Source organism: Microtus ochrogaster, chromosome 8 (assembly GCF_000317375.1).
Source record: "Microtus ochrogaster isolate Prairie Vole_2 chromosome 8, MicOch1.0, whole genome shotgun sequence".
NCBI lineage: Eukaryota > Metazoa > Chordata > Mammalia > Rodentia > Cricetidae > Microtus > Microtus ochrogaster.
In genome coordinates this window covers 41,166,457-41,179,302 of record NC_022015.1, presented here as the reverse complement: position 1 = coordinate 41,179,302, position 12,846 = coordinate 41,166,457, and the positions used below count along the sequence as shown (strand labels likewise).

The 12,846-nt window shown below is 52.4% G+C and overlaps 1 protein-coding gene across 1 annotated transcript in view; it reads right to left on the bottom strand.

The window, feature by feature from the left end:
• Positions 1–9,957, bottom strand: part of Pygm (glycogen phosphorylase, muscle associated) — a 14,769-nt gene extending 4,812 nt beyond the window's left edge. The window contains exons 1-16 of the mRNA XM_005351809.2: positions 9,672–9,957; positions 8,586–8,687; positions 8,424–8,502; positions 8,241–8,344; positions 7,871–8,002; positions 5,212–5,323; positions 5,037–5,119; positions 4,496–4,639; positions 4,196–4,288; positions 3,868–4,014; positions 3,561–3,724; positions 3,054–3,168; positions 2,469–2,570; positions 2,049–2,196; positions 431–489; positions 186–327 (exon numbers count right to left, since the gene is read on the bottom strand). Of these exons, the coding sequence (XP_005351866.1) occupies positions 186–327; positions 431–489; positions 2,049–2,196; positions 2,469–2,570; positions 3,054–3,168; positions 3,561–3,724; positions 3,868–4,014; positions 4,196–4,288; positions 4,496–4,639; positions 5,037–5,119; positions 5,212–5,323; positions 7,871–8,002; positions 8,241–8,344; positions 8,424–8,502; positions 8,586–8,687; positions 9,672–9,914 (1,969 nt within the window). The 5' untranslated portion in view covers positions 9,915–9,957. The remainder of the gene's footprint in view (positions 1–185; positions 328–430; positions 490–2,048; positions 2,197–2,468; positions 2,571–3,053; positions 3,169–3,560; positions 3,725–3,867; positions 4,015–4,195; positions 4,289–4,495; positions 4,640–5,036; positions 5,120–5,211; positions 5,324–7,870; positions 8,003–8,240; positions 8,345–8,423; positions 8,503–8,585; positions 8,688–9,671) is intronic.
• Between the last annotated feature and the right edge of the window lie 2,889 nt (positions 9,958–12,846).

Below are 12,846 nucleotides of genomic sequence, written 5' to 3'. Positions count from 1 at the left end.
TTTTGTGCCACCATGTGGTTGCCGGGAATTGAACTCAGGACCTTTGGAAGAGCAGGCAATGCTCTTAACCACTGAGCCATTTCTCCAGCCTGTCCAATTTCTTTACCGTGACCAGGAAAAGATGGCTAATGGCGCTTCTGGGACTGAGCTCATCCGAGCTCCCGTGCAGCCACCTTGGTACCCACCTTTCTCTGCCAGTGAAACTCGGTAGTTCTCCAGGAAGATCACTCGGAGGCGGTCTCCCACTGCAGGGTCGTGGTTGACCACATCCCCAATGGCAGTGATGAGCTTGATGATCATCTTGGCCATGTGGTACCCAGGTGCAGCCTGTGGGGAAGTCTTGGGTCAGTCTTTGGCCCTCCCACACCTCGATCTTGTGACTGTCCAGGCACGTGTTCAAGCCCCAGCCAGTCTGCCCTAGGTCTCTCACCTTGCCTCCAATCATCACAGTCCTTGGCACCATGAACCTGTTGGGCTCCCTCTTGATGCCTGTGGAAAAGAGAGGCATCAGGGGCACTTACCAATACAGGCAGCCAGGGCCAGGACACAGACAGACAGTGCTGGCCTGGGCTGGTCACTTGGCTCTGTGTCTGTCAGGTCTCTCCGTCTCTGAACCTCAATTTGTTCTGTGATGCAGGGTGCGATAGTTAATGCTGTCAACTTGAGAAAAATTTAGAATCACCTGGGGGGAGGAGGAGGCAGGCCTCTTGCTACATTGGTGAGGGACTGTCTGGATCACATTAATGGAGATGGGAAATCCTGCCCATTGTGGGCGGCACTTTTCCCTAAGTAGGGGATTCTATACTGTATGAGAGTGGAGAACAAGAGCAGCAAGATGGGTTAGCAGGTAAAGGCACTTGCCGCCAAGTCTGACGACCTGAGTTCAATCCCTGCAATGTACAAGGTGAAAGGAGAGAACTAACTTCTGAAAGTTGTCCTCCACAGACACGCTGCATCATGGAGTGCACACATACACATAACATACAATAAATAAATAAACATAAGATTATTTTTTTGGCTTTTTGATACAGGGTTTCTCTGTGTAGCTTTGGAGCCTGTCCTGGAACTAGCTCTGTAGACCAGGCTGGCCTCGAACTCACAGAGATCCACCTACTTCTGCCTCCCGAGTGCTGGGATTAAAGGCGTGCGCCACCACCACCGCCCAGCTGTAAAATACAGTTTATAGAAGAATGGAGGCTCTGGCATGATGGCGCATGCCTGCAGCACTAGCACTCAGAAGGCAGAGACAGTCAGATCTCTGTTAGCTCAAGGACAGCCTGGTCTACACAGGAAACTCCAGGTTAGCTGGGGCTACATAGAGAGACCCTGTCTCAGAGAGAGAGAGAGCCACTGGCTGGCATCCATTAACCCACTGTTCTCACTCTCTACTCCTGACTGTGGATGCAATGTGACTACCTGCTTCAAACCTTGACTTCCCCACAATGACAGACTATCACCTCGAATATTGAGCAAAATAACCCCCTTTTCCCCTTAATTGCTTTTGTCAGGTAATCTTTATTTTTTTTAAGATTTATTTATTTATTGTATATTGGGGTTTTGCTTGCATGTATGTGTGTGAGGGTGTCAGACCCTCTGGAACTGGAGTTGCAGACCGTTGTGAACTACCATGTGGGTGCTAGGAATGAGCCTGGATCCTTTGGAAGAACAGCCAGTGCAGCCAGGAGGTAGTGGCACACACCTTTAATCTCAGCATTTGGGAGGTAGAGGCAGGTGGATCTCTATGAATATGAGGCCAGCCTGGTCTACAGAGCAAGTTCCGGGACAGGCTCCAAAGCTACAGAGAAACCCTATCTCAAAAAACAAAACAAACAAACAAATAAAAAACAGCCAGTGCTCTTGGCTGATGAGTCATCTCTCCAGCCCCTTGTCAGGGAATCTTGTGACAACAGCAGGAACCTAAGATGTGAGGATAACACCACACCCTAAGGATAGTCACCAGACCCCAGGAGACACTGATCTAGCCATTGATGGTACAAGGGGAGATGCCCAGAGTTGGGGACTCAGTTGGTAGGGTCCCAGCCACTCACGGTTATACAGGGTAATGACGTGAAGGCAATTGAGAAGCTGGCGCTTATATTCATGAATCCTTTTCACCTGGACATCGAAGAGGGAGTTGGGGTTGATGTGGACTTTGTATTCTCTCTCGAGGTATGCAGAGAACTTCAACTTGTTTTCCTGAAGATTGAGGAGACAGTGGGCTCACCAATGGGGCTTCGGTTTCAAAAACCACCCTGGAGTCCCATTGTTTTATACTCAGGCCCAGGAAAGCAGATGACACGAAGCTTGCCCGTTACTGCTTCCTTCAACCCCTGCACCAAGGCAGACACTGTTGATGTATGCAGCATTCTCTCAATCTCACTGCTGGGAGAGATGAGCTCTCACTGCCTCTCCTGTCCCCCCCAGATGCCAGCCCCAGTGCAGGAGTCCCAGGCTGCTGTCCTCCCCACCTGTTTCACTTTGGCGACATCACGGATAAAGGATTCATCATCCACATAGGAGAGCAGTTTGCGCAGCTGGTCCAGGTCTGAGATGTACTCCTCACCAATGCGCTGTGGGAATACAGTTTCAGCTAAGACCACCCCATCCTGGCCTCGCTCCTCCAGGCTAGCTAGACCCTTCCACCTTGAACTTCTCTTCCCACAGCCTCCTAGCCAGAGCACTGCCGATACATCCGTCTTCCTCCTACACTAACAATGAGCCCTCTTACGACTGCTTCATCTGACCCCAGCCGGCCTTCTGACCTCTGACCTTTCTTCCTGTGGGCATGACCTCTAGCCACCCACCAGACATCTGCCCCTTCACAGTCTCACTTCAGATGTGACAGCATTAAACTGTGAAGTCCAGCAGGTTCGTTAGCCATAGGGCAAGCTTGTTCAAGTAAGAAAGCAGTGCCACTTCCTCCAAGGGGACACCAGTCTTGGGAACACAGTACAGGACTGTGGCCCTCTGCTGGGGCCTTTCTACATGGAGCTACCCATTACTGTCTCATAATGACCTGCATTGATCTGATCAGCCACAGAGTGACCTCTCACCTCAGCAATGACCTCCGCCAGCCCAGGGTTACACAGAACCAGCCAGCGCCGAGGGGTGATGCCATTGGTCTTGTTCTGGAACTTGTGAGGCTCCAGCTCATAAAAGTCCTTGAAGCTGCAGGTTGGGGTTGAGTGAGGGTCACCATTCACCTCTGCAGAGCCCTCCCACCTGGTCCTCTACTCTATTTTTTTTTCCTGAAAAGGCTTGGATGCAGATGCAGACCTGGGGCAGGTAGGGGTACTGTGTGTAAGAGGGGGTCATCTAGAACAGGATTGTACTAGAAAGGGACTAGTGTGTTCTAAGGATGGGTCACCCTTGAGGTAGGTGAGCCGGCTCAGCATTAGGGATGCTTGCTGCTAAGCTTGCCCTGAGTGACAGAGTGGAAGGCAGAACTGATGCCCTCAGGGGTGGGCTCAGCCCAGAAGACCCTGGTTGGTGCCATGAGAAGGGGCGGGATCCACATGCAAAGGCAGAGTGGTATGGGCGGGGCTTGTGGAGCGGCTCACATGGTTTTCTTGAGGATCTCCGAATGGATGCGAGCCACACCGTTGACTGCGTGCGAGCCAGCAATGCACAGGTGTGCCATGTTGATGCGCTTCACTGAGCCCTCCTCCACGAGTGACATGCGCCGCAGCCTGTCTATGTCCCCAGGGAATGCGGCCGCCACCCGCTGCGCCCCCCAAAAAAGTCCAGAGCTAAGACCAGGCTCCGGACGCAGAAACCTTAGTCTCCAATCCCCCTCTGCCCACAGACTCAGCCCACAGGTCTCCTGACTTCAAGGCTGGGGGCCCACTCCCACACCGCCCAGCTCACGTTAAGGAAGCGCTGGTTGATCTCATAAATGATCTGCAGGTGCCGGGGCAACAGCGTCTCCATGAGGTGCACTGGCCAGCGCTCCAGGGCTTCCGGCAGCACTGTGTGGTTGGTGTAGGCACAGGTCTTCACTGTCACATCCCAGGCCTGGCATACAAGGCAAGAAGTCGGCTGTGCAGCTGGTGGCCCTACCAGGGCCCAGCTGGGTTTCAACCAGCCCTCTGGTTCACAGTCCTTGCTCAGCCCCCTGCCGTCCTTCCACTTCATACTGGGAAGGAGACCCTGGAGGCCAAGTGACTCCTGTAAGGGTAAAGCAACTGAAACCTACCTTGTCCCAGTCCAGCCGTTCCACGTCCACCAGAATCCTCATCAGCTCAGGGATCGCCAAAGAGGGGTGGGTATCATTGAGTTGGATGGCCACCTGTGCATGAGGAGGGAGTGGGAAGTCAGGATGGATTCCAGACCAAGCACTATTGTGAGTGCTCCTTGCGCCTTCAGAGCCCCTAAAAGGCCAAATGTAGTTCTGCATACACTTCCAGCCTCCACTCCTCTGTAGAGTAAGGCTGGAAGGAGGAGGCCATGGGACTTGAGATGGGGAGACAGGAGTCTCTTCAGGCCAGCATGCTACCTTATCGGGGAAGGCATCGAAGTTTGTGCGCACAGGATCACGGCTGCCGAACTTGGAGGACTTGAAGCGCCGGATGATGTCCTGGAGGGTGGCAGCCACCACGAAGTACTCCTGCTTCAGCCGAAGCTCCTTCCCTTCGAAGAACTAAGGGAGGTACAAGGCAGAGTGCAGTTGGGGGTGGCAGGGTGTGGGGCCCAAAGTTGCTGTGGGTGTGACCAGGAGAGCCCCTATCACACTACATCCCAGTGCCCTAAATTGCCCCCACCTTCTGAACCCAGGACTTTTTGCCCTACCAACTAACTGTAGCAGATGGTGTTAGAAAGACATAGATGAATCCTGTGAGACTCCCCAGGGAAACAGCTCCCAGGAAATGTCATACCCCAAACCCCCCCTCCCAGCCTCAGGATTTAAAGGACTTAATAGGAAGCACAGGGACAGCAATACTGTGAGCCTAGAACAGTGGCAAAGGTCCCCGCCCCCAGCTCCTCTGTCCCTCTCCAAGGACTTGGGCTTCCAGCCTCCAGGTTGAAGGGCAACGCACGTTATCATTGGGGTACAAGACACGTGAGATGTTCTCAGCCAGGTTTCGGTCCAGTACAGCCTGGATGTAGCCGCCAACGTTGACTGAGGGACAAAGTGGATTTGGGTGAGGCTGGGGCTGGGCATGAGCCAGGCAGGGCTAACCAGGGCTGCCAGCTACCAGCAGAGGGACTTACAGTCTTTGAGGTTGAAGTCATTAGGTGCCTTGGCCGACCAGAGACGCATGGTGTTGACAACATTGTTTCGATACCCAGGCACAGGGGTGTCGTAGGGCATAGCCAACACTACCTACAGGAGGCAACTGAGTCAGAAACTGGACAGGCTGCCAGGGTCCAGCCCTAGGCAGTGCCTGAGTCTGGTTTGTGGGGCCTCACGACCAAGAGCTGAAGCTCAAGTCAAGAACTCTGCCAGTGCCCAAGGCAGACTGTAGTTCCAGCACAGAGCTTACTAGCCGGGTTACCGGGAGCAAGCTATGGATCCTCTGAGCCTCAGCTACAGAAAGAAGAGAAGTACAAGTCAGGGCTGGAGAGAGGGCTCAGTGCTTAAGAGCACTGGCTGCTCTTCCAGAGGACCTGGGTTCAATTCCCAGCATCCACATGGCAGTTCACAGCTATCTGTAATCTGTTTGAGGGAATTCAATACCCTCAAAAGGACATACATGTAGGCAAAACACCAATGCTCATTAAAAAATAAAGAAAAAAAATATATAAAAGAGCCAGGTGGTGGTGGCTTTTAAGTCCAGCTCTCAGGAGGCAAAAGCAGGCAGATCTCTTGTGAGTTCGAGGCCAGCCTGGTCTACAGAGTTGAGTTCCAGGACAGCCAGGGCTACACAGAGAAACCCTATCTTGAAAAATAAAAAATAAAAAGAGAGAAAAAGAGAGGGAGAGAAGATATGTCTGGCTAGTGCAGGCCTGGAATCCCAGCCACTGGAGAGGCTGAGGCTGGAGGATCACCAGTTCAAGGCCTGCCTAGGCTACAGGGTGAGTTCAAGGACAATCTGGGCAACTTAGTGAGTCCCTGTGTCAAGTAAAAAAAAGAGGGCTGAAGATATAGCAATTGTCAAGCAGGTGCAAGGACTGTACACCCCACAGCACTGCAGATCAGTAACTAAGACCTCTCCTACATCCCCACTGCACAGCCCAACACCTGCCTCCCTAGACTGTCATGAAGATTATGGGAAGGAAGACAGTGACAAGCGCTGAACCCAAAGTGGGTCTCTGCTGGTGGCTGCTCTACCACCTGGCCCCACCTAGTGAGAGCACACTGGACTCAGAAGAGAGTTTGGGGAACCTGGGTTCAAGATGAATTACACAGGGGTCAGTTCTATCCAGAGGTCTTTTTAAAAAATATTTACTTATTATGTATACAATATTCTGTCTGTGTGTATGCCTGCAGGTCAGAAGAGGGCACCAGACCTCACTACAGATGGTTGTGAGCCACCATGTGGTTGCTGGGAATTGAACTCAGGACCTTTAGGAAGAGTAGGCAATGCCCTTAACTGCTGAGCCATCTCTCCAGCCCCTATCCAGAGGTCTTATATCTAGCTGACCACAAGACTACTTAGCAGTAACCAATGCCAGACAGCCCTACTTCCCAAAATCTTTTGTTTATTTTTGTTTTATCAAGACAGGGTCTCTCTGTAGGTTTTTTTTTTTTTTTTTTTTTTTCCGAGACAGGGTTTCTCTGTGGTTTTGGAGCCTGTCCTGGAACTCCCTTTGTAGACCAGGCTGGTCTCGAACTCACAGAGATCCGCCTGCCTCTGCCTCCCGAGTGCTGGGATTACAGGCGTGTGCCACCACCGCCCAGCTCTCTGTAGTTTTTGAGCCTGTCCTGGAACTCACAGACTGGTCTTGAACTCACAGAGATCCGCCTGCCTCCTCCCTAGAGTGCTGGGATTAAAGGCATGTACCACCACTGCCCAGGACAAACCTAATCTATAAGCACCAATTTACTACAAAGAACTACCTGCTACCACAATGCCAGGGGCACCAAAGGACTGCCTATATGGGGCTTTTGGGGCTTCACCTTCCCTCCCTGACACCCTTGATGGGGTAGAATGGAATATAGGCCCAGGCCCCGCTGCCCAACCCCACAGACACTAAGTTGAAAACCAAAAGAAGGCAGGTCTACAAACTTCCATTCAGAGCTGAATGGGCCAGGCTATCAGGACACCTGCGTGTGCAGCAGCAGCCCTGACTGGCTCAGGCCTAAATAGAAGAGCAATAAACACCATTTTCGAAGGTCTAGAGGGAGGAGTCACAGGACAGGGTTTGGGATACCCAACAGGTTTTTGGATCCATTCAACTTGCTACCTGGGTTTGAACATACCAGTTCCACTCAAGGGACCTCATTTTCTTTTTTCGAGACAGGGTTTCTCTGTGGTTTTGGAACCTGTCCTGGAACTAGCTCTTGTAGACCAGGCTGGTCTCGAACTCACAGAGATCTGCCTGCCTCTGCCTCTCAAGTGCTGGGATTAAAGGCATGCGCCACCACTGCCTGGCAAGGGGCCTCATTTTCTCTCCTGCCTCAAATGTGCAGTCTTCAATGGCTGTGCTAAGGCTTGTGTTGGGGAGAGGAGCTGGCCAGGACAGAGTGCTGGTGGAGCAGAGACAGTTCCCTCCTCCTTGCAGGGTTGACACTTTGCCTAGCCTCCCCAATAACCCTGACTAGCACCTCCCAGCTCTGGCTGTGTGGCCTCCAGTAAATCTCTGGACCTCTCTGAACCTTAGTGCCTCCTTTGTAAGGTGAGAGTGGGCTCAAGAGCCTTCCGCTTGTTTCCTGCGCCCTATTTTCTCTAGGAGTCCCCCCAGAACCTGTACCCATCTTTATCTTCACCTGTGTGTCCACCCACTTGGCACCCTGGCTGGTGTGCTCCACGCGGCCATAGAAATGCACAGGAAGTGTGAACTCAGGACGGGCCTTCTCCCAGGGGTTGCCATAGCGAAGCCAGTCGTCGGCCTCTTCCATCTGGAGGGTCAAGGGGAACATTAGACGGCACGAGCTCCAGGGACTCACGTTCTGTGAGCCGGTGAGCCATCCAGCAGCACAGAGTATGTCCCTGTTCCAGGGGTCACCAGCTGGCTCTGAGGCAAGGGGCAAGGATGTTTGTCTGGGGAGCTGGGATAGGTTCAGAGCCTATCCAGAGACAGATAACCAAAAGAGGGACCTCTCTGAGCACCACAGAGTTGGGGTCGGGGATGCTCACCTGCCAGCCCCCACAGATCTTCTGATTAAAAATTCCAAATTCATAGCGGATCCCGTAGCCATAGGCAGCTAGTCCCAGTGTAGCCATGGAGTCCAAGAAGCAGGCTATGGGTATCAGGGAAGTGAGTATCAGGCATCCAATACTAGGGACTCCTCCACCCCACCCCACAAGCCATGTACTCACCTGCCAGGCGGCCGAGGCCCCCATTACCCAACCCTGCATCCTCCTCGATCTCCTCCAGCTCCTCCATGTCCAAGCCCAACTGAGATAAGGGGTGGTAGTGGAGTGGTCAGGCCCAAGGGCCAGCTTGGGAGCCCCGCCCCCAACCTTAAATGCTTCCCCCACCTGGTAAGTAGCCTCGTCACAGGCGTTCTCCAAGGCCAGGTTCACCATAGTGTTCTGTAGTGTCCGTCCCATGTAGAATTCCAAAGACAGGTAGTAGATCCTCTACCCAGAGACCGAGAAGAGGGATCAGAGCCACCCACTGACATCCAGCCAGGCACAGCTGCATCTGGACCTCTAACCCTCCTGTCTTACTTGCCAGGCCCCAGCATGTCCCTATCTCAGCCACCAATTCTTTTCTGCCTGCTCAGAGGAGCCACTTCAGACTTTGGGGTCCAATAGGTAAGAAAGGCATTGGTCCCTACATTCCTTCAAAATGCCTTTCCATCTGGCTTCGTTCAGTTTCCCCTTCTAGAGAATAAGGTTGGCCTATCTCTGGGATTAAGGTGTTTATGAGAAGTAGGGACACCTTCTGAGATACATACCCCTCCTAATATAGCCCATCAGGAAGTCAGGACATTGAGAAGCACCTCTGACTGCTCCCCCAGAAGGCATTGCCAAGGCCCAGAGGAAAAAGTCATTTTCAAGGTCACACGGTGACTCAGGGCTGAGCCTGCCCTGTACTGCGGTTCCCCTCAAGCCTCAGTCTAGAGATGAACAGAAGCATGGGAATACCAAGAGCACCCAGTCTGCCCATTTCCTGGGTCCCTCCCTGGCCCTCCCCCACCCCTGCTGTGGAGTTAGGTTCCTGACATTTACCAGTGACCCTACCAGACACTTGATACCTGCTGCCCCAGCTGCCCTAGCCTTGCCCTGCCTGTGGCACAAGCAGACTGTGCCATGCACACATTTGATGACATGTCTTTCCATGCCAGGTCCAAACTGGGCCACAGGGGGATACATTTCCTGCCCACCAGCAGCCCCTCCAACCTCGTCTGGCACACATGTAAGCAGCCCGCCTACCCTGAGCACCCCTGGGTCTCCCTCCTTAGTATTCTTTCTGTCCAGGACCCCTAGATCCTCCAACCCCAGGCTCCTATAACAGCAATTTATTTTGCTGTAGAAAATTTGGGCCTCAGGAAGGGCCAGCTCCCTGGCAGGCCTCACTCCCAGCCCATTTCCCACCCAAGGTGTCCCCTCCTGTAGCACCTTGGGGTCCTTTTCGTAGTAGTGCTGCTGTGTGCGGATCCAACGTCCCACGAGGTGGTCCCGCACGGTGTGGGCCAGCGCAAAATAGTAATCTCTTGGCGTGGCCACATTGCGGTCCTTGACCAGGGTGAAATGCAGGTGGCGGTTGAAGTTCTTTTTCAGCTCAGACACATTCTCCACACCGGCCAGGCCGCGAACACTGATTTGCTTCCTCTTATCCTGGTCTGAAAGAGGTCTGGACATGGCTGCAGATAGGCAAGCTGAACTGAACAGACTTGAGAGTCTGGTTGCCTCCAGCCAGGGAGTGGAGCTGCCCAGCTGTGAGGGGATTTAAGGCCTGGCTCAAGGCAGTGCGACACGCCTCCCCCGGACGTGGGAGGGTCTTGGCCTTGGAGCTCGGAGAGCTATTTTGGGGGCAAGTGGAGAGGAGAGAGGAGGGGAGGGAGGGGCATGTTCACAGCTGACCCACTTCTCCCAGGGTTCCTTAGGCCTTCTGGCCCCTAGCTTTTGGAAGACTGGAGACAGGATACTTCAGAAAGAGCTGGGATACTCTGGGAGGCCAGAAGCGTAACTAAAACATTCTGGTTGAGACTTTGTCTAAGACATTATCCAACCTAGGCTCTTTGCTGAGCTATAGATGAACGGTGGGACTGGATTGTGGACCCTCCTTAAAGAAGCAAAGGGATTGTCACAAGTGCAGGACACATTCTCTTTTCCTCAGAGCAGCAGGGCTTGCTTGTGACATTTGTCTAGAGTGTAGCTACTTCTACAGATGAATTGCCTGTCAAGCTGGTCATAGCCATTCCTCACCTGGCTGGGACACAGTCCATTGCTGCACGCAGATGGGGAAGTGATGTACACTAGCAAGAGGAACCAGGAGCTGGCAATGAGTGTGCCCTAAACAGAGAGCTGCTGCTAGTTCAAAGAGGCTCGCAGCTGTGAAATGGGAGACCAAGTGTCAGAGGACACTGGCTCACTTCCCAGCACCCACATGGCAGTTCACAACTGTCTGTAACTCCACAATCTGACACCCTCACACAGGCATCTGTGCAGTCAGAACACCAATGCACGTAGAACAAAAATAAGTAAATTTTAGCCAGACAGTGGTGGCGCATGCCTTTAATCCCAGCACTCGGGAGACAGAGGCAGGTGGATCTCTGTGAGTTAGAGGCCAGCCAGGACAGCCAAGATCGTTACACAGAGAAACCCTGTCTCAAAAAATTACATAAACAAAAATAATTCTTTTTGGTAAAGAAAATGGAGGCCAAGACCCTGGGTTGCAGAAGTGTCGCGGAGGAAGATGGGTGCCTGAGGTGGAAGGCCACTGCTCTCACCCCACCCCCACCAAAGCAAAGTGGCTCTGAGCTCCCTCCTGTTGCTGTCTCTCAAGGAGCTCTTACGTGACCTTTTCCAGAGAGATAGTCGGGTTACAGGGCAGCTCTGCATGCAGCCCAAAGCAGGGGCTACTGGGAACTATAGTCCTGTGGGTCTGCGAAAGTGAGACAGCATTCTCTACTAGTTCATGACAGCACCAGGTGTCATCAGTCTGGAGTCAGTCACGGTAGGACCCATAAGTTCAAACATTTTTCCTATTTTTATTTTTCTATTTTTTATTTTAAGGCAGGGTCTCACTCTGTATCCCTGACCATCCTGTAACTTGCTATGTAAACCATATTAGCCTCAAACTCACAGAGATCACCTGCCTTTGCCTCCAGAATGCTTGTGGTTAAAGGCGTGCATCACCACACCTAGCCAGGAGTTCAAGTCTTGCTTGGGCTACAAATAAGTGTTCAGGCCAGCCCGGGCCACTCACTGAGATGCAATCTCAAACTAATACAGAGGGCTGAGATCTGGCTCAGGATCAGAGAACTTGCCTAGGTCCTGCACTCAGTTCCGAGCACCACAAAACCCAACAAACCCTGGACAACAGGACTGAGGTCTCCCCATGACCCACTGCAGGCAAGATGGTGGCTGGAGGCTTTTCCTCCTGTTCCCACCAGGCTATACAGTGGGAAGGGACTGTGTGTGCTAGATCCTAGTTCTGTGACTTCCAAGAGCCTGTTCTGTCCCTTTTCTCCACTTCACCTGTAGAGCCTAGTCCTCAGGCTCTCCCTTTGAGACTTCGGTGGCATTTGCACATCACACACTCTCTTGCTGTTGTGTGAATCTTGGACTCCTTTATCGAATGCATACATAGTCTTGAACAAAATTCCTGCCTCAGCTGGGTGGTGGTGGCGCATGCCTTTAATCACAGCACTTGTGATGCAGAGGCAGGTGTATCTCTGTGAGTTAAAGACCAGCCTGGTCTACAGAGTGAGTTCTAGGATAGGCTCAAAAGCAACACAGAGAAATCCTGTTTTGAAAAACCAAAAGCAAACAAATTCCTGCCTCATCAGCTGTTACCTCCTAACTTAGGTGAGGAGGGTCGGTAAGGACAGCCATTTTCAAGTCGAGCTTCTTTGAAGGAACAGAATCTAGGCCCTCAGGCTATTTCCAAAGCTAGCTGTGCCTCCAGGGTAGCAAGCTGACAGGGAAGAACTGGGTGTTCTACTCTGAGGGCAGAGTTGGATAGCTACAGGTACTACTGCACCGGGTTCTGGGATAGCCATACCGTTTCTGAGAACTTTCTGACCTCCAGCAGGCAGGGTTCTGGAGTGCCCAAACAGCTCAGTGTGTGGCCTAACCTACACGTCTTCAGGCTAAGCTGTTTCTGCCCCTAGCATGGGCACAATGCCCTGCTTCTATTTCCTGGAGCCAGGTTATCAAATACAGAAGCCAAGAAATAACAGGTGCTTACACAGATGGAGTGGGAATATAGCTCTAACACCTTTTTTTCCAGTGCCAGGCAAGTGCTCTACCATGGAGCTACCCCCCCCCCACTTTCATTTTTAGTTGTTTTTTTTTTTAATTATCTTTTCTCTGTAGCTTTGGAGCCTGTCCTGAAACTCGCTCTGTAGACCAGGCTGGCTTGAACTCACAGAGACCCGCCTGTCTCTGCCTCCCAAGTGCTGGGATTAAAGGCAAAGGCATCAGCATCACCACCTGGTCATTTTTAGTTTTTAAAAATTGTACTTACCAGCCGGGCGGTGGTGACGCACGCCTTTAATCCCAGCACTTGGGAGGCAGAGGCAGGCGGATCTCTGTGAGTTCAAGGCCAGCCTGGACTACAAGAGCT